We start from the raw sequence: 26,630 nt of genomic DNA, 5'->3' as shown, positions 1-26,630 counted from the left end.
ATGTGGGGGTGTGAGGGAGTTAAGATAATTACATGATCCCAAATTATGAGATTTCAAAATAAATGTGTATCAACACATGTAAATACACATAAAGGATTAGAAATACGAATATGTTCATAGTCACCTCTGAATGAGTAAGATTACAGACCCTACTGTGGGTGCCAGTCTATATACTGAACATCTACTACTTTTAGAATCAAAGAAACATTTTAAAAACACAAGTAATTCAATACATTAAATGAGGGGGCAAAACTGCTTTTCTAACCACACATGCTAATAGAACAGACCTGGATATACACTGGTGGTTGACCTGTTCTCTTTCACCACAAAAACGGCTACACAAGCACAAGTTCTAACCAATTCAAAAAACACTGCTCATGTAGGAAACTACACAACCTTCTTTCCTGAGAACAGTAGCAAACTGCGCTGTCCAGAACTGGGGGTGGGGTAAGGGGTAAGTCCAAACTAGCTTTAACTGACTTTCTATGTTTAGGATACCCATAAAGAACACACAAAAGAAAATGATCTCTGGCCAACCGAAGGCAATTTCAGACTCTTGCTAGGTGCCGCAGAGTTAACTAGCGACAGTTAACTAGATGGTGCTAGTTATAGGTATAAAAATAGCAGCTAACATTCCCTGGTGCTTATTATGGGCAGAGCACTGTTCTAGGTAACTTGTATCCCATTTAACCCTCGGAGGTAGCTATCATAATTAACCCCATTTTACACACTAGCAAACTGAGGCCCCAAATCACATAGCTGGCTGGTGAGTTAGAGCTAGCACAGGCATGAAGGTCCTTGGAAGTCTGGCTGCAGAACTCAGGCTCATAACCACTAGGCTATGAAATATTTATTAACCCATTTTTGCTGTTGTTAAAGGAGGGAAAAGGTGATCTGCATTGTAACTAATCAACCTCCCAACAGAGTTATGAGAATCAAACTGTAAGCAAGAGGAAGGAAAAAAACAAGACTGTGCACTCCAGAGGCCATCTACCCATTCTTCTGCTATACTTTAAGAACAGATCTCTTACCTACCAAACTTCAAAATATGGTACATTGCTTTTGGCTATAAAGTACAGAATTGAACAGGAAAATAACAGGATTTTAATCAAACTCAGAGCTAAAGCAGACACATAAGAGTTTTTAATTTGCCAGATATTCTTTTAATGAGAATTATAAAAGACCAAAAACATTTTTTTTTGCAAACTGCCTTTTTTTAAACAAATGATTTGCTTTTAATTACAAATACTGTGTAAGACGATGCCTTCTTTTGCAAAACCAATAAATACAAGAACAAATTTTAAACATATGTGATTTGTCCAAGATACTTGGGGGGAGGGGGTAGAGCCTGATTTTTTTTTCCAGTGTTTAAAAAAAATCAGTATGCCCTAAAACCTTTCAAAGAATAAATCTGAAGGTATGACTCAACTGGAGAGGAGAGAGAGAGAGAAAGAGAGAGAAAGAGAGAGAGAGAGAGAGAGAGAGAGACAGACCATCTTATAGCTGCTTTAAATAGCTTCTGATAATTCTTCCAATGTTATCCTTCCTTTCTGGAACTCTTATCTTCACAAAATAGTCAAATTTAAAATATTTCTAATGAACTGATTAATGGGGGAAAAGAAAATATGTATCGAACATATATATAAATTTACCATAAACAATTATGCATATCAAAAAGACACTAACTTTAAAAAGGTACAAAAAAAAGTGAGGAAAAACCTGAATTACAGAAAAGAAAGTCAAATTTATTTAATGAAAAACTAGAATTAATAAAAATTAGCAAGTACACACACAAAAAAAATATACACACACAGCAGCACTATGTATTGACTCACATAGGGGAAAAGCAGTGGTCCAAGACCACTCAACATGGCTTGTCAGTTAAAGAAAAAAAAACAAAAAACCAACACACAGACACACTCACGCACACATACACGCACGCACGCACGCACGCAAAAAACAGAACAAAAAACAAAAACCCAGTATTTTTCAACAGTACACTCAATCTACAACAAACACAAATTCAGAATTATTTTACAATGCTTTCTTTCTTAATACAAAAGATGCCCATCTTGGGTGTATATATATATTTTTTTTCAGTGGTTTACTGTTGACTTATTTTTAAATATATTAGTGTTACTACATGCAACTGTTTCCTGTATTTAACAGCCTTTCCTTTTATTTACCTTCATGTGTCTAGCTTCCACCTACCAAAAGTTTCAGGTTGGCAGACAGATGGGTGCCTTATTCTCTGTGAAATTGAATGCAACGGTTTTAAACACTGGCCAGAAATTGTTTGATTGCCATTTCAACACATGGAAATAGTTACATTGATGCCTAAATTGCCATTTTCTGCAAAAAGCTGTGCAATGCTGGTGTCAAAGACTAAGCAGTCACTATTCATAATGGCTGTTGCAATTCCCTCATGAATAGATCGAGGAGTGGCTTCCCAAGTCAATCGCCGCCTATGACCATTTAGCTCAAGTCGATAAGCAAAATTTTCAGCTTGCTTGCGTGTTCCTATCAGCTGTACAATTGCAAAGAATTGCTGGTGACCATCGTATTTTTCCTGTTTCTCCAAGACTAACATGAAGTGAAAGCCAAAACAGGACTGCATCATCACCCAGTCAACAGCACCAGGAAGGTTAATGTCTGTAGCAAGGAAAACTATATCCTCTCCCTGCAGGGTTGTAATGGACTTATGCTGATGCATCAGATGTGGCATTACAGCATCCAAAGAGCCTTGCCATTTACAGGAAGCACCAGGGCACGGACAGGAATAAGGCCTAAACTCACAGAGCTCTTCGTGGTCTGCTTTTTCTGTGTGTGGCAGAGTTATTTCACATCCAGAAGAGGCGTATTTACAAGGGAAAAGTACTGAATTGGCCACTTTCTCCATAGCCAAGTTGCGAATGGATCCCAACGGGCCCCGGCAAGTTGGACAACATGTGAGCTTTGGGCGACAGTTGCTACAAACAAGATGGCCACTCTGACACTGAAGAATGGGTGGTAAGACATAGTCAAAGCAGACCGGACACTCAAAAAGACTCGCCAAGTCATTGTTGGATGCGGTCGTGCCAGTCAGGGCAGGCACCCTCTGGGACGGTGTACACTTTGAGGTTCCAGTAGGTAATGCTGTTGCAGTCTGACGGCTCATTTCTGTAATAAAAAACAAGTAAGAATAAAAGGAGGCAGGAGAAAAATAATTAAAACTATAACTTGTTTTATACAAATAATGTTTCCATGCCAGAAATATTAAAGTTTCATGCAAAATTTACCAGGAGCAAAAGAACAAAGGAAAATAGGGTTTTTAAAAATATATAAATTACGTAAAATATGCCTTTTGATTATTAGGAGCTGTACACTGGATAAAATCTCTTTTCAAAATGTTCCAGGGCACATTGAGAATTCCCTTTCTCTAAAAAATGTTAAAAATCATCCTTGGATGGACTACATGGAATAAATGCTAAAATAGAAACTGGACCATAAACAACTAAGAAACACTATGTAAGTAGCTTAAATTCAGTGAAATCTGTTTTGACTGGACTTTCTTCTCCTTCTCTGTGTTTATTTCCCCTACTCATTCTATTTCTTCCCCATTCTGAGTCAGCTGCTGATAGCCCCAGGGAGTTATATGTGATCCAAAGGATCACCGGGGTACTGACTTTGATTAGCTCCTAATGGTGAACAGGTATCTGCTCTAGGGGTACATCTGGGGGATGGAAGGGGTTACAAGGGGAAATGCCGACTGCCATCCCATCATCCAGCTCCATGTTAACACCAGCTAGACAGTTACCTTGTTTCCTAATGATCAGTGCCCACCTTCAAAAGTGAGGCAGTATAGAGGAGATATGGCGGGCCATTTTTAAGTAAAAGTTTTGAGTCTGGTATTTAGAGAAAGTAAATCATTCTATTCTACTTCCATTCCACAATATAAATCAGGTATACTTTGCAAAGGGGAAAGAGAGTCAGGAAAAGACGAAAAAGAATAAAGATCAAAAGCACCAGAGAGGCTCACGTAACACTGGGGAAAAGGGATAGTGGCAACAGGTAAAGAACTGCTTGTACCCTAGAGTTCACCAGTGTTGCTGAAGCATTCATCAGCACAGTAAAACATTATTTAAGAAATAAATGTCATCTGCAAGAAATGTTCAACAAGGTTAACTAACTTGTCAGGCTGAATGAAAGTGAAAACAAGCAACTTCTCCCAGGAATCTACCTTTGCTGGGATATAGTAGGTCACTGTCTAGCGGATGACAAAAGATCAGTCTATTGATGTCAAAAGAGTACATGCCCAAAAACCATAAACCATATTTCTACAACTGAAATTTAACTCCTCAAATTTAATGTTTCCTCAATTATAATCATTATTCTATTGGAAAGAATTTAACTTTGAAAAAATAGTGCTGGTTATTAATGTGACCACGTAAATGCAATTTGGGTTCTATTACTCATAATTACTCAAGGATAGATACCTTCAATGGGGACTGAAGGTTTAAAAAAAAAAACCCAAATCAGATCAATTCCACTGTCACTAAAAGAATATTCTAAAGTCCAAGGAAAAACAAAAGTATCACATAATTCTATCATAATGTGGCCCATCACATGGATTTAGGACAACAGGAATCAATTCTCATCATCTGTATAACCCAGGTGTTCTTTCTAGTCCAACAAAAGCACTACAAAGAAATTCTCCTGTAATCCTGTTTCTCCCTAAGGAGACTGACTCTGTGCATATGATGATCCATGCATTTGATTTTAGGTCAGTAGTAAAACAATGGGCTTAGCATTGTCAGAATGCCCTGAATGTGTGCTGTATGCTTACTTCATGGTCCATTTTATGCTGCTCATTTAAGAGAGCAACATAATAACTGTGAAGTGGTTCCTTGGGTACAAAATGATCTTAGCCACCAATGCCTTTCAAATCACTAAACCAAAACAGCTAATCACATTGAGAGGCAACAAACTCATATTAGTATTCAACCTAATATAACTACTAAGCAAGAAAAACATTATTGTTTAATTTTTTGACCTAGCAAAATAGTTATACATTTATCAGATAGTTCAGGCCCATGTTACAATATATATTTATTATTTTTCCAAACATTGTAGAAAGCACAATTTAAATTCCTATTCAACGTGTGAGAAAACAAGTGAAATGTGGCTTGTATTTCTTGTGAATGGGAGAATTACAGGCTAGCAGCTGCTAAGACCTCCCAGAGCTCTGCACGTGGAACCAAATTCCATCTTCAAACAGAAAAAGAATACGAACCACACAGCAGCCATGCAGTAGGAACCAAGGACTCAAGTGTCTGGACAACCCTGCAGGAGTCATGACATAACCTGAAGTTTGATTTAAACTGAGAAAAGTACAGCTTTCAAAAGAAACATCACTGCCAGCTCAGTTATGCTGCAGCCATTCCCTGATCCATTCAGATTCCACTGGCTTACAACTTTCCCATTTCAGAGTTTAAGCAATCCAGTCTCTTAATAGCAATACCTTTTCTTTTCCTTGTCCCAAAAGCTGGTAAACAAGTGAGCAAGACGCCCCTCCAGGAGTACAGAAAAGGTGAGGGAGACTTCCCGGTCATGAGAAGCCAGGCAGCTCATAGCCTCTCCCCCAGAAGCAAAGACAAAGTTGTAACAGAGGGCCCTCCTGGACACCTTCTGTCCCCAGTCATGTCCGGGGTCAAGTTTTTAAGAAGGTAAGGCACTTGCCCTGCTCCATACACCCATCCACTCCTCAGAAGCAGGGGCTACTGAGGCAGAGAAATGAAGCCCTTTCTCGTCCCGAGAGGAGTCGACCAAACCTCCCCGTGAGCTCAAATTCGCCTGCGTCTCCAAAAATGGGAGCCATCGCTGAGCTGTCTTCTGCTGGGCCCTAAACCTTGATCTGTCTGTCTTGGAAGTTTGTCTTCCCCAAATTCATCGGCTAGGCTCAGGCCAGCTCGGTGAAGGAAAGGATTGGAGGGTGCGTGACGGCGACCGGACGAGGTGGTGCGCTCTCCGTGCCAGCTATGAAGCTACTACTGCAGGTTCGGGTCCGCGAGGATAGCCGTCTGGGGGCCGGGCCGCAGTGGGGAGAGCCTGCTCCAACCAGGACTGCCAGCGGTCCGCAGGCTCGAAGTGCTCAGGGCAGCGGCTGCGGCGGCGGCGGCGGCTAGCGAGGGGCGGGGCCGCTGCGTGGGGGCGAGGCCTGCAGCTCCGCCCCAATCGGCCTGGGGCGGCTCCAAGGCACGCAGCGTGCAACTACCCCCCCCCCCCCCGCAAAGCCCCACGATCCCCAGCGACGCTGTGCACGCCTCAGCATTTCCACCAGCTTACACGTAAGCCAAAATGCCCTGTTTTTGTAAGGCCCAAACAGTCGAATATCGGCAATGTCGGATGGTTTCAACCCAAGAGCTATACAGAATTTATGGGAAACACGTAGTCAGATAAGCACTCTCTGCACTATACTCTCACGGTTAACCCTGTGACCTCTTGATTTTTATAAAGCATTCTCCCTACTTCATTAACTATTCATCAGGCGTCAACTACCTTATTTCCTCAATTCTAACTCACTTCTCCATTCTTACCGCAGTCAGCACCTTATTTTAAACTCCCCTCTTCTCTCTTAGACAAGAATTCACAGTGAGAGTAGTAAACAAACATAACCATATTACACTCCTACTTCAACCTCCAAATTGAGATTATATCCTCTGCCCACTCTGGGAAAGCCATCTTAAACAGCCTCATTAAACAGAGTAGCTTGTTTTGTTTTTAAACAAGCATTACCCTTGCCCCAATAAAGTCCTGGGCCTCAGATTTGCATTGCGTCAGCTCATGGATTCGGAGGTTTAACCTGTCATTACATCATGCTTATTTAGGGCACCCTTTAAAGGCAGCAAGAGTTGGCAGTGGAGAGTGAACCCTGTGCAGTAAATTGCTGATTGCCCATTTTCAGCATAAAATTTTAACTCTAATCACTTCCCCACCCTATTAAATAGGGTGTTCAATCACCTCAACCTCATTTTGTATTAGGCTACACAAAACATCATTAGGAACAGAAATATAATTGAAAATACAGTCTGTCCACTGACAAATATAAACTCCTATTACCTATGTTTTTATTTTCTAATACATATTCATTCTAGATAGGTCTCAGGTTTCTAAAGCAGGACACTTCAAATGTTTTAGGCAGAAAAACTTTCTAAACAGAATTAAGAGTCCAAATGTCTAGAACAAGTAAAAGGGATGACAGATTCCTCCAGTCAAAAAGAAAAATATTTTTTTTCTCAAACTTCCAAAGGACCTGTACAGAACCTTATAACACCATCTGAATACCATCAATCTATGGATAAACCTCTCAACAAGTGATTCAGGACAGTAAAAGTGGAAGTGTTCTGGAGTCATCTACACTAGGATTCAAACCGAGTCTTCACCACCTGCTAAGCTGTAAAACTGGGACAGTATTTCCAGCCTTGCATGGCTGCCGTGTGGATTAAGGGAGATGGGTGAATTACGTATATCATAGGTGGTACATACTCCAAATATGTAAATATTCACTTACATACTTCCAATAGTTAACCTGCCTTGCCTGAGATCATCAACTAGTTAGAGACCACAGAACTTGTGGGTTCCAGCTATATATACTCTAAAAGATGCCTTTAGCTTATAAGGTCATCAAACATGTCTACCAAAGATCATCTGCCACTTAACTAATTTTTAGCACAATACAGTAGAATTTCTTGACTAGGTAGAATATTTAAACTGACTCTGCAACAAGGGAAAATTTCACAAAAACTACATTACACTAAAACAATTCCATAGAATCCAAAGTCAGCAAAACTCCAAAATTTAGCAAGAGTGCACTATTACCTACCCTTTCTAAAGCCTACATCTCAAGCCCAGTTTGGTATAAAGCTTAAACAGATTTTAATCTAAATCAAAACATTTTAGAAGCAGTCTTTAATGTTGCCTTAGTAATTTCAGAGCATTTAACCACATTAACAATCTTACGGTAGAAGTAAATGGATTTAAACTTTTATTCTCAATTTCATGTGGGAAACTTTGTTTCCTATTATAAATGGCTGATGAAGAATTTCTCTGATGAATCATAACCTTACACCTGGTTATTCTAATGGATACACAACAATGTTGTGCTTTTCCTTTTCTTGCACTTTACAAATGTTACTGTGGCCTACAAATTATGCCCCCATCAAGATGCCCACATCCTAACGCCTGCCTCTGGAAATGTTTATCTTACAGCAGCAACAGGAAGCTAATAGTTACCTATGAAAAACGTTTAAAAAGAAGAAATGTTCTCAGACAAGGAAAAAGGGTCACAATGTATTGTAGAACAAGTTATAAACAGAACGTACATGAGTGTTTCTGGGGTAAGACTGTGAGAAATCAGGGAGACTACACACCAGAAAATAATCAACAAGTCAGTTACCTGAGTGGTAGGATACTGGTGATTTTTAGCTATATTTCCTTCAAAGGGGACAATAAAGAAACTACTTTATAAATATTAGTGGATTGAGAACTGTGAAAATTAGTCAAAATAAGAAGTAAAATTTGAATTCTTAATTTAGTAAAAAGATAAGATTCAAACATAGCTATCCCTCTTTTATTTCTCCAAAAATTATTCCTAGAAATGACATAATATGTATTATAAAAGTACAGGTTCAGATAAGAGACTTGCTCTGTGTTAATAATCAATGGGTTAAATAAAACTCTTCTATTCAAAACATTTAAGGGCCTTCCTCCTTTCCTCAACTTTTCTCAGAAAAGGTGCTTTATACATTTGACACTGAGCTCTATTTTCCTGAAGATAATTTAGAAAATGCTGTAGCCACGGAATAAGAATTACGTGTCCAGTAAGAATGATGATCTGACGTGGGGAAAGCCCAGGACAAGAGACGTGATAGAAGGCCACTGTGAAAAACAGAAGTCTGAACAAAGGTAGATGACAGTAAATGGAAAGAAAAATGAAAACCATAACTCAAATGTGTAAAAGCAAAATACATTTGCTTTTTCCTGCCTAAATCACTGTATTTTGATGCCTCTACATCTGATTTTTTTAAAAAAAAGTATATACTTAATCAGAACCCATCAGGCACTATGCTAGGTACTTAACTATAAGGGATTAAATGTAAAGTAGGAGTGAGATGCCTGTGAGATGTCTAAAAGATGAAACTCATACGTTGCTGGTGCGAATGCAAAATAGTATCGCTGTCTCTTCATTACTGCAGAAAGCCCTATTGGACAGAACAATTCTATAGTCTAACTTTATTTTACTAGCTACTATCCTTATTTTTATTTCACATTCAATCTACATTAACATCAAGAATGAAAGTATTAACATCTCCCAAAACAAGGCAAGCCCTTTAACATGCTACTAGTGAAACTTTCCCTTTCCCACCTGCCAGGATAAAGACTGTACTTCAAAACTTTGTCAAAACAATCATTGAAACCTAAATGCAACCATTCTGGTTTCATTTCTCACTATTATACCATAAGACAAATATCATTTTTCTTCCCTTTGAATCCCTAATTATGATACATTTTTAGTATGGCTCTAGAGTCTCAAGAAAATGTTCAGAAAGGGCATACAAGTGCTTAAGTCTCAGTCTTAGCAATTTGAAGCTCTTGCATAAATTGCACAAGCTTTGAATTCTAGTCACACCCTTTACCCCTAAGAACTATGTAAATTCTGCTGTCTTCTGACATGTAATGATACAGGCGAAAAATCTAATGTCATTTTTTATTCTCATTCCTTTGCAGGTAACCTTTTCTACCCTGACAGGTGGCTTGTAGGACTTTTTCTTTACCTTTGGAAGAAATTTTCACCAGAACATCTTAGATACATGCCATCAGCAGTCGCCAAACACCAGGTGAATATTTTCAATCCCAAGACTCAAGCCTTCTACTTTTGTCGACTTCTACTTGTTCTTTGACTCGATCCACTCAGTTTTCTTCACACAATTCTGATACTGACTCTCCTGGATCTATCTTCCAGTCACTTTATTTTTTTTCCCTCATAATTCCAGTCTTTGTTTTGCACTGCATTCCAAGAGAACTCATCAAGTCCATAAATTTGGCTTTGCTAAAACTGATAATGCTATCACTTGATACGCTAAAACATTTAATTAATTACACAGATTCTCAATCTCCAACAAGGGAACGATTTTGATGGCAGGAACCGCTACTCCCCATTCCTTTCCCTGAAGTCGGAATGGCCACATAAATTCGGACTGTGCTGCTCTTGTCCTTCCTTAGCCCTTCTACATAAGTTTTCATGTTTAATTTTCACGTGCCTCATTGGCGCTTCATTGTTGGTTGGTAGTTTTATTCTTACTGATATAATCTAAGTGGGTCCCAGGATCAGCAAGCCAAATACTGAGGCAGAGTAGGGACTTTCCATGGTTCTAAAACAGCTGCTTCAAATATTTATTAACAGGCATACATACGTCCCAGGTATTGTCCTCAATGGTTTACATATGTCCTAATTCAACCAACTCAATGAACTTCCAGGTTAGGCATTTACCCTTTGCCTTACAGATAAGAAAACAGATTTCAAAATAAATGCTTCAGATCACAGAACTAGTTGAAAAAAAAAAAAGTTGGAGCTATCTGATCAAGGAAGACTTCGAAGGGGTGGCAAATGGCATCCTAGGCAAAGCAAACAGAGATGTATCCATCAAAAACTTTAGCGTTGGAAAAGATCTTAACTCACTCTCATTTTCAGAAGAGCAAAATGATAGTGAAGTAATTTGATAAGTGTCATATAAATTAGGTCAATGTTCAAACATAGGCAATATAATTTCCTAGATCTTTTTTAAAGCAGATATGCTTTACATATTTTCTAATTCAATTTAAAAAATTAATGTTTTTGAAATTTAAGTCTAATAAGATTCAAAACAAACAAAAATGAAAATTTACATTGTCTTGCTTTCCCTCCCAACACAAGAGGGATCCCCAAAGTAGCCAGCAAAAATCAAAAAAGAAGAGAGATGAAACCTGGTTAAGTTCTGAACAAGTAAGAGTTAACTAAAGCCAGCTCCTCAGAGGGACCTTTCCTGATCACTCTATCTGAAGGCCAGATCACCCTTCTCACTCTGTCTTCATATTATCTCTTGCCACATGAAATTCTCTTGCTAAATAACTTCCTTATTGTCTATTTTCTCCCCTTCTCCCTCCCCACAGTACCAACTTTCTGCTGATAAGAGCAATTCTCAAACTTTTCTGGTATCAGGAACTCTTTACACCAATGGCTGGCAAACTACAGCTACACGCCACTTGCCTGTTTTTGTAAGTTTTATTGGAGCACAGTTAAGCCTATTCATTTACATATTATCTACAACTGTTTTCAAAGGTGGAGCTGAGAAGTTGACCCTGTGACTTCTAAGCCCTTTATACTTATCTGACCATTTAAGAAAAGATTGCCTTTACTACTTTAAAGTTTTAAAAAATTATTGAGGACCCCAAAATAGCATTTTATCAATGTGGTTTACATGTATTAATATTTACAATATTAGAAATTCAAGCCAAGAATGTTTAAAATAGTTGTTAAAATTACCATCACACTTTTTTACACAACATGTAAAAATCTACTACATATTAAATATTTATGAAAAACAACTTTTCCATAATAGGGAGGAAAAGTGTCTGTTACATTGTTTGCAAATATTTTTAATATCTGACACAATAAAATACAGCTGGATATTCATTACCTGCTTCTGCAATTAACCTGTGAAGATATCACATGTCATGTAGCCTCTGGGAACCTCCACTTTACTTTCATGTCTCATTGTTGTGGAAAAAAAGTTTTTAACCCTCAAAAGGTCTTGAGAACTCCCAGCCTCCCTGAATCATTCATACTTCTAGTTCAGAACCTCTGCACCACAATATAAACACTTCATGAGAATAGACCTTGTTTTGTTTTGCTCACTCTTTTATATCCAGCACCTAGGACAGTACCCAGTCCAGACCAGGTACTCAAATATTTCTGGAAGGAATAAATAAATCAAATATAACAGTATGAAGGATTCCAAGTAGAAGAAATTCCAATGTATACAACCAGCATTCTCTCAGCCCTGATGACCCCTCAGGTAGAATATATCTGTTGCATGATATAACCTTAAAGAGGGTGAATTCACAACTGAGATTTAAAATTCACTTTAAATAACACTATTTTAAAATAACACTATGCTGATCTTTGACAGAGGAGCAAAAGGCAATACAATGAATAACAGAGAGTCTTCAACAAATGGTGCTGGAACAGCTGGGTATCCACGTGCAGAAAAAAAGGAATCTAGACACAAATCTTACACTCTTTACAAAAACTAACTCAAATGGATCACAGACCTAAATGTAAAACATAAAACTATGAAACTCCTAGAAGGTAACACAGGAGAAAATCTAGATGGCCTAAGGTTTGGCAATGACCTTTCAGAAACACCAAAGGCAGGAAAGAAACAATTGATAAGCTGGACTTGATTAAAAGTAAAAATGTCTACTCTGCAAAAGATATGGTCAGGAGAATGAGAAGACAAACCACAGATTGGGAGAAAATATTTGCACATTAGCTGATTAAGGACTGTTATCCAAAATATACAAAGAACTCTTAAGACTCAGTAAGAAAACGAACATGCTAATTAAAAAATGGGCTAAAGACCTTAACAGACATCTCATCTCATCAGATTTACAGATGGCAAAGGAGCATATGAAAAGATGCTCCACATCATTAGTCATCAGGGAAATGCAAATTAAAACAAAAATAAGATACCACCACACACCTATTAGAATGGCAAATCCCAGAACACTGACAACATGCTGGTGGCCATGTGGAGCAACAGGAATTCTCATGCACTGCTGGTGGAACGCAAAATGGTACAGCCTCTTGGAAGGCAGCATGGCAGCTGATTACAAATACAAACTAAACATATTCTTACCATAAGATCCAGCTATCATTCAAAGGAGCTGAAACCTTATGTCCACACAAAAACTTGCATACAGATATTTACAACTTTATTCATAATTGCCAAAACATGGTAGCAACCAACATGTCTTCCAGTAGTAAACAGACAAACTGTGGTACATTGATAAAATGGAATTTAGTTCAGAGGTAAAAAGAAATGAGCTATCAAGCCACAAGAAGATATTAAGGAGTCTTAAATACATACCACTAAGTGAAAGAAGCCAATGTGAAAAGGCTACATACTATATGATTACAACTATATAACATTCTGGAAAAGGCAAAGCTATGGAGGCAGCAAAAATAATAATAATAATAAAAATAAAAAATCAGTTTGCCAGAGATCTGGTGGGGGCAGAGGATGAACAGGTGGAGCACAAAGGATTTTTAAGGCAGTGAAACCACTGTATTCTGTATACTATAGTGGTGGATACATATCATTATACATTTGTCAATACTTATACAGCTCTCAGAGTGAACCAGTAGTGTAAACCATTGACTTGGGTGATAATGATGGGGCAGGATGAATATGGGAAATCTCCATCTTCTGTTCAATTCTCCTGTGAATATAAAACTGCTCTAAAAAATAAAATCTATTTTAAAAAATAACACTATGGTATGTGAAGTAAATCATTTTATCACCATAAACGCAATCTTAAAAAATTGGATGTATTTCCAAACCAATTCTCTAAGTTTTCAAAGCATATTTGTGACATCATAGTTCCATAAACCCATGCATTCCTAGACAGTAATTTCATTTTTCAGTAAAGCACCACTGAGAATATACCTATACTAATTATTCTGATATTGGGCAAAACTACAGTATCCTGAGTCTCAAGTTTCCCACTCGTGAAACAACAAAACTATCAAGACCTTTGGACATTAACTGAGATCAAATACATGGGAACATTCGGTATATTATTAACAACATACTCACTTAGTGATCTTTACAGAGCCATACTAGGAACCCTGCAATGAATCACTAAATTAAAAGACCTAGGTTTTCGGGATTTTACTGTTGTTTTAACCTACTGTGTTCACTTTCATAACCTCAACTTGGGACTGTGTCTGAAATCTGATAAAGGTAACAGAGTTTGCTATTAAAGAAGCTATTCAACTGAGTACCTATCAACCTGTAAGGCACCATGTCAGCAGCTTCATATACACTATTTAAGCCTCATAAAGAAGGCTGTGTCTCCATTTTGCAGATGAGTAAATTGAAGGTCAGAAAAATTAAGAATAAGAACAGAGCCAGACTGTCCACTTTGTCCCTAAATCTTATTTTCTTTCAAATAACAGTATGTATAATCTCAGTCTGACACAGAATATTCAATTTAGCATCCAACAAAAAATCTTTTAAATTAAACTGATAGTCATAGCAAGCAGTTGCTTTTTGAAATTTTCTGTATCAAAAATGATAGATTCTGACAGTCATTAAACCCTTAGACATTAAATCAAAGCAAAGAATCAAGAAGAGAGGTAAGAGGAGAGAAATAAGAAAGAGGGTCAAATAGGCTCTCAACCTTTTTATTCTCAACAGAATTTTTGGTAACACACTTGAAATTAGTGAAATCATGTCAGTCGTGATTACAACACAATCACTAATGCAGTATAACCAAGACTCACAGTATCTAGATGAAAGCATTCAAATACTATTCACTTAGTTATTTGTGTCCAAGTTTCAACACAATTGTTTACTGCCCAGGCTTTGTTTTATATTCTCTCTAGAAGTAAAACTGTCACACATTGCAGTAGATCTTTGCTCTATCATGGCATTATGCTACGTTTTAAATCTTCCTTATAAAACATCTTGTACACTGTAACGTACAATCCATTCATCTCCACATTCCACCGGACAAGTAATGGTAGGTAAATACACACATATATATATATACAGAGAACAAACATTTAAAGTAGATCAAAATTGGTAGCAACCTATTAAGAGTTGGTGATACTAAGCTGAACAGAAAAGAGCATGCTGCTTGAGAGACAGAGAAAGAAATGAGGTTAAAAGTCACATCAGAGTCTTAATACATTATATAATTAAGGGTTCTTTACTACTAAAATAGCAGAAAAATAATAGAATGTATGGGGGGAAATGCCATATTAAATTCATGGAGCCTGATTCAAATTAAATTGTATTCCCTTGAAATAGTTATAGTTTGTGTCTTCATAAGCTCACATCTGAAACTCTATTCTCAGTGGAGGGGGACATATTTCTCTACAAAAATTTAATGTTTTAACTTCCTGTGTTTAAAATAACCTAAAAAAAACAGCATTAGCACATTCTGGATCATCTGAATCCACCTATTAGCCATAAGTGAATGCTCCTATTTGCATTTATGGTCACACTGGCTTCAAGTTGGTACCATAGTACTCAGTTACGGTAGATTAAAGAGAAAAATAGAGGGGGACCTAATATAAATGATGCATTTGTGTGACATGAAGCCCAACGACATGGTTTTCACTGAAGCACTTATACACAGGTAAAAATATGCATCATGCGGTGGCCACAATATATGTGGGATAATTTTGGTATGTTCAACTCAAATTAAAAAAAAAAAAAACCTACAGCAAAACAGTTGTTTCAAGACTTCAATTTAGAAGGCAGTATTCAATACTTTCATAAATTAATATAATTTAAATTTGACTGGTTTTGTATTCATTTGTATTTAAATTTGCCAAGTTTTGAACTGTCACCAACATCTGACAGAGTTGATGGGTCACTGGCCTGGTAAACTCTGTTCACTGACTGCACACTCTCGGTTTTCCTATTTTACCAGTTCCTCCTCAGCTCCTGCTCTTCTCCAAACTCTTAAAACTGGGAATTGCCCATGGCCCACTTTTCTTCACTTTGGTGATCTCACTCAGTCTTGTGGTTTTAAAATTCCATTGATACTGCCACGGATTTCTAAATTTTTATCTCAAGCCCAGAGTAAAAAACAAACAAAAACCCTCCGGATTTGTCTTAAACCCCAGATCTGTACACCCAACTCCCTCTAAGACATCACTATGAGGAGCGGGGGACGGGGGTGGGGCCCAAAACTGAACTCCTTTTCTTCTCCCAGACTACTCAGTCAGTAGCCTTCCCCTCATTTGATGGCAACTCCATCCTTCCAGTGACTCAGTTCAAAAGCCTTCAAGTCATCCTTGATTTTTCTTTACACACCACTTATCTAAAACCACCAAGAAATTTTACTGTACCTCCTTGAAAAATATATCCAGAATCCAACTACTCCTCACCACCTCTACTACCACCATATAGTCTAAGCCACCATTATCTCTCAACTGAATTATTGCAATATCCTTCTATCGAGTCTCCCTGCTTCCATCCTTGTCTCCCATCCCCACCCTCCAATACATTCTGAGCATAGCAATCAGAAAAATCCACTAAAACTTCCCAAATCCGGGTAATAGATAAAATCCTACAACAGCCTAAAAGGCCCTACGCAAAATGATGATGTGTCCCCATTACCCTGACTTCATCTCCCACTTCTTTCTCCCTCACTCACTGCACTAGCCTCCTTGTTCCGTAAGGCTAGGTTGTTGCTTGGGGCCTCTGCCTTAAAATACTTTTTCTCCTGGATATCCACATGACTTTCACCTCCTTCTAACCTTTGCTTGTATGTTACTTTCTCATTGAGACCTACCTTGTTCCCTCTATTTAAAACAGTGACCAGTGCTCTGCCCACTGACCCTTCTTCCTAATCCTTACCCATTCCACCTCTCTTCCTCCATTTCTACTCTATTGTTGTCCATAAAATGTTATTACCTTCTATCAGGCTACACAACTTACTTATGTTTGCTGTTTTAGTCCCTCTCTATCACCTGGAAGGTAGGAATCTGTCTGGCTCAGTGATGTCTCCCAAACACTTAAAACAGTGCCTGACACATAGTACAGGCTCAAAAAATATTTGTTAGAGTCAATAAGTTAGAAAGCAAAAGAGCTTTGGACTTTTTGAGCAGTAATATCCAAAGCTAGGTGCAACAGACCAATAGTTTTTAAAAATCCTCCAGGAAAAATGATTATCATTCTAAAATTCTGTGTCCAACCAAAATATCCTGAAAGTGTTGAGGGTAAAATAATCATGCAAGGTTTCAAAACATTGTTTACTTCCCCTAGGTATGTCCCCTGGAGGACAGCTCTTCAAATACAAAAGGATGAACCAAGAAAGAAGACAACATGGGCTACAGTAAACAGAAAGATGCAGGGGAGCACTGAGGATAATGACAACTTTACACCACGGCCATCCAAACAACCTGAGCATTTAGACAAGTGGTAAGGAATGTGGGGTAGCATCAGCATTTGCACAGAGAAAATAAAGCAAAACAGGAAAGTATTAACTACAAGGAAAATGATACAAATATAAATTAAATAGTTGAGAAAAAAGTAACCACAATTTACTTTATGGCTCAAATTATGAATAACCTTTACAGTCACAATAATGCAAACACAGAATTATGATGTTACTAAATTAGGACAGTATGGGAATGGGAAGGGACTGGGATGGGGGCAGAAAGAGGAGTTAAATCCACAATAGGAATAAGGCCTAAAACTGAAATATCGAAGTAAAAACAAAAGCATGTTATTTAGAGACAGAGAAGGTAAATATAAAAATAATCATTTCAAAGAAGTAAAACCAGTTGCCTCTGGCAAAGGACATCTGGAGAGCAGTAGGGGCAGGGAGTTTTTCTTTAAAAAACAAGCCTAATGGAATAGACTTGAATTACTATGTATGTAGAACACTTCAGATGAAAGGAAAATGAAGTTCAAAAACTTAAATGTCACAAACTGCATGCATTACTTAAGAAATTTTAGATATAAATTTGTTTTTAAAGATTTGATTCCAAGTATTCGCGAAGATGTGCAGAAACATTCCTACACTGTTGGAAATGTCCACTGTGAAGGCTGCTAATAAGATTTGGCAGTTTGTTTCAAAATTTGAAGTGCATATACTCTTTGACACAGCAGTTTTTCTTTTCAGAGTCTATCCTATGATTTACACGTTGGCAAAGTTGTGTGTGTCTGTGTGTGTGGTGGTGGGGTGGGAGAGAGAGAGAACTACAGCAATCTTGTTTGTAATAGCAAATAAACTGAAAACAGCCCTATCTTAAGAATATGATTAAATTATAGCCCATACAACGAAATGCTTTTTTTTCTTTTAAATGAGATAGACTCACAGACTAACATATAAGAATCAAATTGTTTAAGCAGGTAGAGAAAAAAAAAAAAAAACAAGCTACTGAATACATTACAATCCCATTTATGTTGAAAGAGAAAAAAAGAGTTAAGTAAATATGGACACTGATATAGTTGTCTATTTTTATGTAAGTACGCCATGTACGGACATACCATATAACGTAACAGAAAAAAACTAGAAGGGCATCCGAATTGCAGAATGTGGTTTAAAGACTTAAGGTGCAGAATTAGAGAAGGAAAGAAGGTCAAGTTTGGAACCAGAAATCAGAGAACAGAGATGGGACCACTGACCTACAGGTACACAAAATGTCAAGAACTGCAGGATACACAGACTATAACCACACACTTCATCATCTGGAATTATACAATTCAAACATGTATAGTTACTGACAAGTGGTAATCCTTTAATGGGAAAATATCTGTAAGGATGTAAGTCAGATCAAAGAAATTAACTTTAAAATATATATGGCTGCGGGGGAGACTATAGCTCAGTGGTAGAGTGCATGCTTAGCATGCACAAGGTCCTGGGTTCAATCCCCAATACCTCCATCAAATAAATAAACCTAATTACCTCCCCTCTCAAATAAAATAAAATAAAATAAAATAAAAAAATAAAATAAAATAAAATAAAATAAAATAAAATAAAATAAAATAAAAATAAAATAAAATAAAATAAAATAAAAAATAAAATAAAATAAACTATAGCTGTCTCAAAAAAATGTGAAACACACACAGACCAGAAACTACACCAAAATGTCTACAATGGTTACTTTCCAATTACTACACTATGAATGAATGTGGGAAAGTGGGGGTTGCATTTCTGTACATATTTCTCAAATGTTCCATAGAACACATATTACTTTGGTAATAAAAAAGGATTAAATTTTTAAATTTTTGTGCATATTTTGTGTCCCCACACTTTCCTGCTAATCAATTGCTGGTAACTTCATACAGAAATTGAAACAGAACTTAAGAGTTGATTTTGCCTATAGCTTTTTTCTCTTAGATTTCTTTTTTCTTAAAAAGCCTTGAATAGATAGATGCATACTTACAGAGAAAACATTATTTATAAAACAGCCTATTCACATTAAAATAACCCCACACATTTCAAATACATATATATACACTTTAGTTTATACTTATTAAAAAAAAAGCTTAAATTTAGCATTTTAAAAGTTAATTGTAAGACAAAATGTATCTGATCACCTCTCCAAGCAAAATCAAGAGAATACAGTTTGCAGACCTTAACTCAAAGTTGTCCCTAATAAAGCTAAATCAGGGACTTTGACCAAAAACAAAAACAAAAAACCCTCAACTTTAGCCAAATTCAAGAGCTAAAAAGACAAAAAGGGAGAAAAAGCAAGTTTTTAACAATTAGATTACTTCATTTAGTTAAACCAAAAACAGAAGTAAAAAAGTTAGTGTATAGTAAACTTAATTTCACTGTATCAACCATCACTAGCTATGCTTGTCAACATGACAATAATAAATAACTAAAACAAGTACAGTTTACTACTTCCTATAAAACACAAGACTGGCATTAATGTTTTTATAATTTTGAAGGAAATAATTCTCACTGGCAGTATCTGCTTCATAAATACAGATTAATTCTCCAAAGATTTTTCTTCCATTTCTCCTTCTAGTTCCTTCCATGTGCTCCCCCCACCCCCGATCCCCTGCTATTCAAAACAAACAAGAACAAAAGCCACAAGTTCAACAGGACTGGGTAACCTCAAGACTTATAAAAGGTCTTTGCCAATCTCATTTGTGTCACTGTGGATCAAGCCTAGAGAATAAACTGACCCCAAATGGACTGTATGATCTACATTATTCAGCCTAGAGTTCCTAAAGATTTCAATAAAAGTAATGGGACAGGTGGGAGCTGGTCACAACAGTGTGTTAAAATGCCATCAAGCTGTACACGTAAAATCTGAGCACTTTTCTATATGTAGTTATCCTATACTTCAACAAAAAAGTTTACTTGAGGAAAAAAAAGTAATTCCACTCCTGCAGGTATTCTAGAATCTCAAGAACAGTATCAGGTATCATCACTGGCAACACATCACAGAGTTCTCCTCTCTCCTCTCTGCTCAGTTTCTCAACATGTCTTTAACCTGCAATAGTACAGTAATCACTAACTATAAATACTCTCAACTGATGGCTTCACCCATGTTTCCTTTACGAAATACAACAGAAGCCATCAAATGCTGATTTACCACTTCCTTCCCCTTAGAATGGAAGAAGTGACCCCTGCCATTGGGCAGTATCCTCACCTTCTTAGACTTCACATTCCTTCTATTATCCGTCTCTCTTGCATCAGTCTCTCCCTCTTCTTCTACTGTGCCACTTCCTCTAACACCCAAACATCTCCTAGTATCTCACTTCTGTGATGTTCCTTCTACCTCACTGGATCATAGATACCTCAAATCCAACATATCAGAACTTTGAATTTTACTACTATCCTTCTGTTTTGTTTTGTTTTCACTTTTATTGCTATCTGCCCCCCATTTCTAGTTTTTCCCATCTTGGTAAATAGCACCATGATCCACACAATTGCTCAAGCCAGAAACCACCTAATTCCTTCCTTCCCTCACCTCTCATATCTAATCCATAGGCAAGCCCTGTTAATTCTGTACCCAAAATACATCTCAAATCCATCCACTTCATCTTCACTGCCACCACCTTAATCCAGGTTATAATCAACTACAGCACTTCCTGATCAAAGAAATGGCCTTCTAACCAACCAATTTTCCAAACAGTTAAAGCAATCTTAAAAAGTAAAAGTAGATTATGTTACTCCCTGAATTAAAACCTTCTGATGGCTTCTCAGTACTCTTAAAATTCACATTCCTTACTTTGACTCTGCAGGATTTGATCCTTGTCTAGCTCTCCCCCTCATCCTTTTGCTCCAGCAACACTTCTCTCAGCTCCTGGAATAGTCCATGGTCATTCTTCCCTCAGGGCTTTTACTTCTGCTGCTCCTTCATTCAATCTGAGATGTTCTCCCTTTCCTCCTTCAAACAACTAGCTCCTTATCCTTTTAATGTAGCTTAAATGTCACCACTTCTCACAGCAAGCATCCCTCCCACCACTATTCTTTATTTCAGCACTTTTGACTCCTTTATAGTACATATCACAATTTGTAATTCTTCTCTTTCCCTTTCTAGAATGTAAGTGGTGATATTTAGAGAAATTAAGTAACTTACTAAACAACTAATTTTTTAAATTATTTAAGCACTTTCTATGTGTTAATGTAATCTGCTTCTAAATGCAAAAGTAGGCAATGTACCTGCTCTCATGGAGCTTAAAGTCACAAACACAACTAGTAACTGACAGAGCCAAGAGACACATCCAGCTCTGGTTCTTAACCACTCAACTACACTGCCACTCTAGCATTAGGACCCGGGGCAAGGGACAGCAACATGCTTAATAGCTGTTCACATGCTAATGGAAATTAAGGCTTGGAGAAGTTAAGTCATCTGCCCAAAGTAGCACAGATAAGACATTTGAGAGATTAAGTACAATCATGAGCAAAGGCACAGAGCTGTTAAAGGAGAATATTCAAGAAACAAAGAGAATCCAGTTTAACCAGGTATAGCAAAGAAGAAATGCTAGAGAATAAGGCTGGAAGATCATATTAGGACAATGTGAAGGTATTAGTCATTAAATAATACTTACTGAGCACCAACTACATGCCAGAAACAGTGCTAAACTCTAGACAAGGGTGATCAAGGCAAAGTCCTCATACAGATTGCAGTCTATCTGGGGAGGCAAAGTAGTAGAGAAAAATTAGTCTGGTGAATAGCTTGGGGCCAAGCAGAAAGTGTTATGGGAACACAGGGAGATGACATCCAATTCAAGGTGGGGGGGGGGGGTCCAGGAAGAGCGCCTCAGCTAAGTGATGTCTCAGGTGAAATTGTAGAGCTTTGCTGGAAAAGAGAAAATACCGTGCATATAGGAACTTGCAAGTACATAGCTGAAAATGGCAGGAAAGTAACAAGAGCCAGCTCCAGAAGGGGCTGTGTACTAACTAACCATGTCAAGGAACTTGGGACTTTAAACGGAAGGCCTTGTAAGTCACCTATGTTAGAAAGCCCCTTTAAATTAAAGGAGGAATAACTGAAAGGAGGAGGAAGAGACCAAAAGCAGACAGACACTTAGAAAGTAGAAGAGAAGGACATGTGAAAATGAGGGAGAGAGAGAAGCAAAGCCAGATCTGACATAAACAGAAAAATCAGGGCTTGATGACTAACTAACTGGATACAGGAGATGAGAACCTTGGATGGTTGGAAACAAAGGTTTTAGTTTTGGACACATAAATTTGAAGTACCTTGGTACACAAAAGTGGAAAATGACATGTAGGAAAAGACAGTGTCAAAAGTATGAAAAAACAAACCACTGACTGGGAGAAAATATTTGCAAAAGACATATCTGATAAAGACTGTTACCCAAAATACACAAAGAACTCTTAAAACTCAGCAAGAAAACAAACATGCTAATTAAAAAATGGGCTAAAGACCTTAACAGACATCTCATCTCATCAGATTTACAGATGGCAAAGGAGCATATGAAAAGATGCTCCACATCATTAGTCATCAGGGAAATGCAAATTAAAACAAAAATAAGATACCACCACACACCTATTAGAATGGCAAATCCCAGAACACTGACAACATGCTGGTGGCCATGTGGAGCAACAGGAATTCTCATGCACTGCTGGTGGAACGCAAAATGGTACAGCCTCTTGGAAGGCAGCATGGCAGCTGATTACAAATACAAACTAAACATATTCTTACCATAAGATCCAGCTATCATTCAAAGGAGCTGAAACCTTATGTCCACACAAAAACCTGCACACAGATGTTTACAGCAGCTTTATTCATAATTGCCCAAACGTGACAGCAACCAAGATGTCCCTTGGTAGGTGAGTAGATAAATAAACTTACACATCCAGAGAATGGAATACTCAGTGCTAAAAAGAACTGAGCTATCAAGCTATGAAAAGACATGGAGGAAACAAATGCATATGACTAAACGAAAGACACCAATGTGAAAAGGGTACATACTGTATGATTCCGATTATGTAACACCCTGTAAAGGGCAAAACTATGGAGACGGTAAAAAGAGGTTAGGGAGGAGGAAGGGATGAATAGGTAGATGACAGAGGATATTTAAGGCAGTGAAACTATTCCGTGTGATACTACGATTGTGGATACACATTATTATACATTTGTCAATACTCATAATACACAACACCAAAAGTGAACCATAACGTAAACATGGACTTTGGGTGATAATGTGTCAGTGTAGGTACATCAGTTGTAACAAATGTATCACTCTGGTGGAAGATGTTGATAATGGGGGAGGTTATGCATGAGTAGGGCACAATATATGGGAAATCTTTGTACCTTCTGCTCAATTTTGCTGTGAATCTAAAACTGCTCTGAAAAATAAAGTCATTAAAAAAAATGACCTGCAGGCAAAAGAATACATGGGGCTAGGTTTCGGCAAGCAAAGAAATCTGAGTGTCATAAGAATACATAAGCAGTAAGTCAGGAAATATGTACTGAGTGTTACACACTGAGGATATAGGAATAAAAACCCACAATCCCTGCCCTTTTGCAGCAGATGCTCTAGTAAAAGTCATGGAAAATCAAATGGCTTAAAATGCATTAGAAAATCTCTATTTAAAAGAAAACATTAAGGGTGCTTATTAGAGAGGAAAAAATTATACCCAGTTGTTTTTTGAGGGGAGGGAAGGAAGGGGGGAAGTCTGAGGTTTTCATATATTGATTTTGTTTGGAGTCAGGTCTAGACCAAAAATATCCAGAATTTAAACACTTTATAAGGTGTCTATGGAAATTTCATAATTATAACTAAAAGTCTGTAACAGATCTCCTTAAACCAAGAAAAACCTCCAATTTCTAAAAATCAAGTAAATCAACTGCTTTAAAATACAATCTAAGTGGTTGTTTTACAAAGTTACTAAACTTACTTTGTTACTTTCTTCATTTAAGACCTATTTCCAAAACACTGTGTAAGCTGAAAACAAAATCTTATTCTTATTACATCACTGTTGCCATAGCTATATGTTTCCTTTTTATCTCCAATTAATTTTAGCCTAATCATAATATTCTTTTTAATTACAGATATTAAAAAATATTGCTCTACATCAATTTTGTAAGAATTTCCCAAAGCTTCAAGGGAATATATCACACTAAATTGATATAAATTTCAGAATTTGTACTTTGTGAAATACTTATCCTGAAAAGTTCCTTATCTATTAATTATACTGTATTTCAGTTCAAAATATTATTAAAATGTTACTAGATTATGCTGGGAAGATGCCAAGAAGGGTCATTTAAAGCAATTCTGTAATACATCTAAATAAAATATTTTGGCAAAGTCAACTTTAGGATTGCAACTAATTATTCCAGATCACAAGTTTACATCTTTAATTTCCAGGGCAAAAAACCCCACAAAATTTGTATAATCCACTTAAGATCAAAATCTACTTGTCACAAAGTTCTCCTAATAGCTAACCAAAATCCTCTCCTCCACAGTTTGAGCCAAGATCTCCCGATAAACCTACCAGACCACCACAGTACACTCTGCTCTTCAGTAACGTCCAAAAGAGATGGTGACACCATAGACACTTCAAACTCAAAGACTCACTGTTTGAAACTTTTCCAAGTCAGTAAACTCAAGTCCTGGGAAGTGAATTTGATTTTTTAAATTCCAGACCACATAATCCCTTACTATAGACATTTCCCAATGCCATCATCTCCAAATGCCTGGACATTTACCATCTAAACTTCGTCTTCATTTTTAAGAACTAATGAAATACACTAAAAGAAAAACCCAAGCACTAAAAGTTTATAACGTGATTTCACATATTCTGGCCTATGCACTTCCAACATACCCAACATGCCAAGATAATCTCGTAAGTTTAGTAGTTACCAAACAAGAAAAGCCTTAGCAGCAAACATTTACTGAGCTCACTGGGCCTGCCACTGCTCTAAGCCCTTCGCCTACTAACATCTCATCAACTCTCCCAACAATCCTACGAGGTAGGTACTGTCATTACACCCATTTTGCAGATAAGGAAAATGAGGCCGGAGAGGTTAAGTATCTTGCCCAAGGTCACTAACCGGTGGGGGAGGGCTGAAACCAAAAGCAGGCAGTCTTACTTCAGAGTCCGTGTTTCCAACAATCAACTGCTGAAAAGAGTTAACAATTTACCCTTGACAGCCGCTTATCAAAGAATGGTAAATATTCAACTGCTAGAAATGGGCAGTCCGATCACTGTCCTACATCCGTGCTCATGGCTTCTATGACTTTGACAAATCAGCTACACCATCTGATTTTCCGAATACACGAACTGGACTTCTCTGAATGTCAGAGCAAACAAATTCTGAATCTTTCCAGGAACGGGAAAAGAAAAACCTACGCAACGCTGTGGCCCAGATTATCCACATTCCTAAATTACAAATCTGGGAGTCGAGAAAGCCCCCAAACGAAGCGACAAATGAAGCCGAGAAAAACCAAGATTTACAATAAGAAGCTGAAGCCTCCCTGGCAAGGGGTTCACGCGATCTCCTCTCTAACGACATAAACAAGGGAGGAGACTGCATTCTTCCCACCGCACAATGACGGCTCAGGCCAGAGCCGGAGAGAGAACGCGGCGCAACTGGGGACGACCGCTCCCGGGGTCGGGGGCAGGCAGGGGAGGCCAAGGACGGCCGAGTCGCCGCGTCCGCCCCCGGGCCTCGGGGCGGTGCGGGGAGGGGCCGGAGGGAAGGGCCGGCCACTGCCCGCACTCAGCTGACCTCCGCCATGTTGGCCGCACACCCCGGGACCCTTCACAACAAAGGCCGGCACCGGGGCGCGGGGCGCGCCGGACGCCTCCCCAAGCCGGGCCCGCCTCCCCGGCGCGCGGGGGCAGGGCCGGGCGGCGAGGAGGCCCTTCCCCGCCCTCGCCGGGCCACGCGGGGCCGACCCCCGCCGCGGGCCTGCCGGGCCCGGGGCGCCGGGGGCGGGGGCGAGCCGGCTCGCGGCTGCGGGCAGGGCCGGGCAGGGGAGGGGCGGGGGGCGGCGCTCGGCCGGGCGGCCCGGCTCCGGCCGAGACAAAGGCGCCCGGCGCCGGGGGCTGCCCGCGCCCCCGCCCCGGAGGCGCGACCCGGCCCGGCCCGGCCGCCCTCCCCGCCTGCCGCCATTACCGGGCCTGGGAGTCCTCCTCCCGCGGAGCCCCTCGCGGCCGGCTCCTCCCTCCAGGCCGGGCCCCACTTACCTGTGGGCGGAGAGCGCGCCTCGGACCCCGGTCCTGGCTCAAACGCGCTCCGTCGCCGCCGCCAACCCCCGCCACCGCGGGCCGCGCCACCGCCTCTTCCCCGTGCCGACACCGACGGGACTCCCTGGGCCGCCGCCGCCGCCGCTCGAGAGCGCGCCCCGCAACGGCCGCCCCGGCTACCC

The 26,630-nt window shown here is 38.9% G+C and overlaps 1 protein-coding gene across 4 annotated transcripts; it reads right to left on the bottom strand.

Moving 5' to 3' along the window:
- Positions 1-935: 935 nt before the first annotated feature.
- Positions 936-26,630, bottom strand: SIAH1 (siah E3 ubiquitin protein ligase 1). Of its 4 annotated transcripts, none has more exons than XM_031458506.2 (2): positions 5,501-6,240; positions 936-3,159 (listed from the first exon to the last, which is right to left on the bottom strand). In XM_031458506.2, the coding sequence occupies exons 1-2, from the start codon at positions 5,589-5,591 to the stop codon at positions 2,309-2,311; spliced, it is 942 nt and encodes a 313-aa protein (XP_031314366.1). In that variant the 5' UTR covers positions 5,592-6,240; the 3' UTR covers positions 936-2,308. The 4 variants fall into 4 exon arrangements, with proteins under 4 accessions (XP_031314366.1, XP_031314367.1, XP_064345262.1 ...); XM_031458507.2 differs by lacking the exon at positions 5,501-6,240 and adding an exon at positions 26,449-26,630 and having other exon boundaries at positions 937-3,159; XM_064489192.1 differs by lacking the exon at positions 5,501-6,240 and adding an exon at positions 26,378-26,398 and having other exon boundaries at positions 937-3,159.

Source organism: Camelus dromedarius, chromosome 9 (genome assembly GCF_036321535.1).
Source record: "Camelus dromedarius isolate mCamDro1 chromosome 9, mCamDro1.pat, whole genome shotgun sequence".
Lineage (NCBI taxonomy): Eukaryota > Metazoa > Chordata > Mammalia > Artiodactyla > Camelidae > Camelus > Camelus dromedarius.
This window is presented reverse-complemented; position numbering and strand designations above follow the sequence as displayed.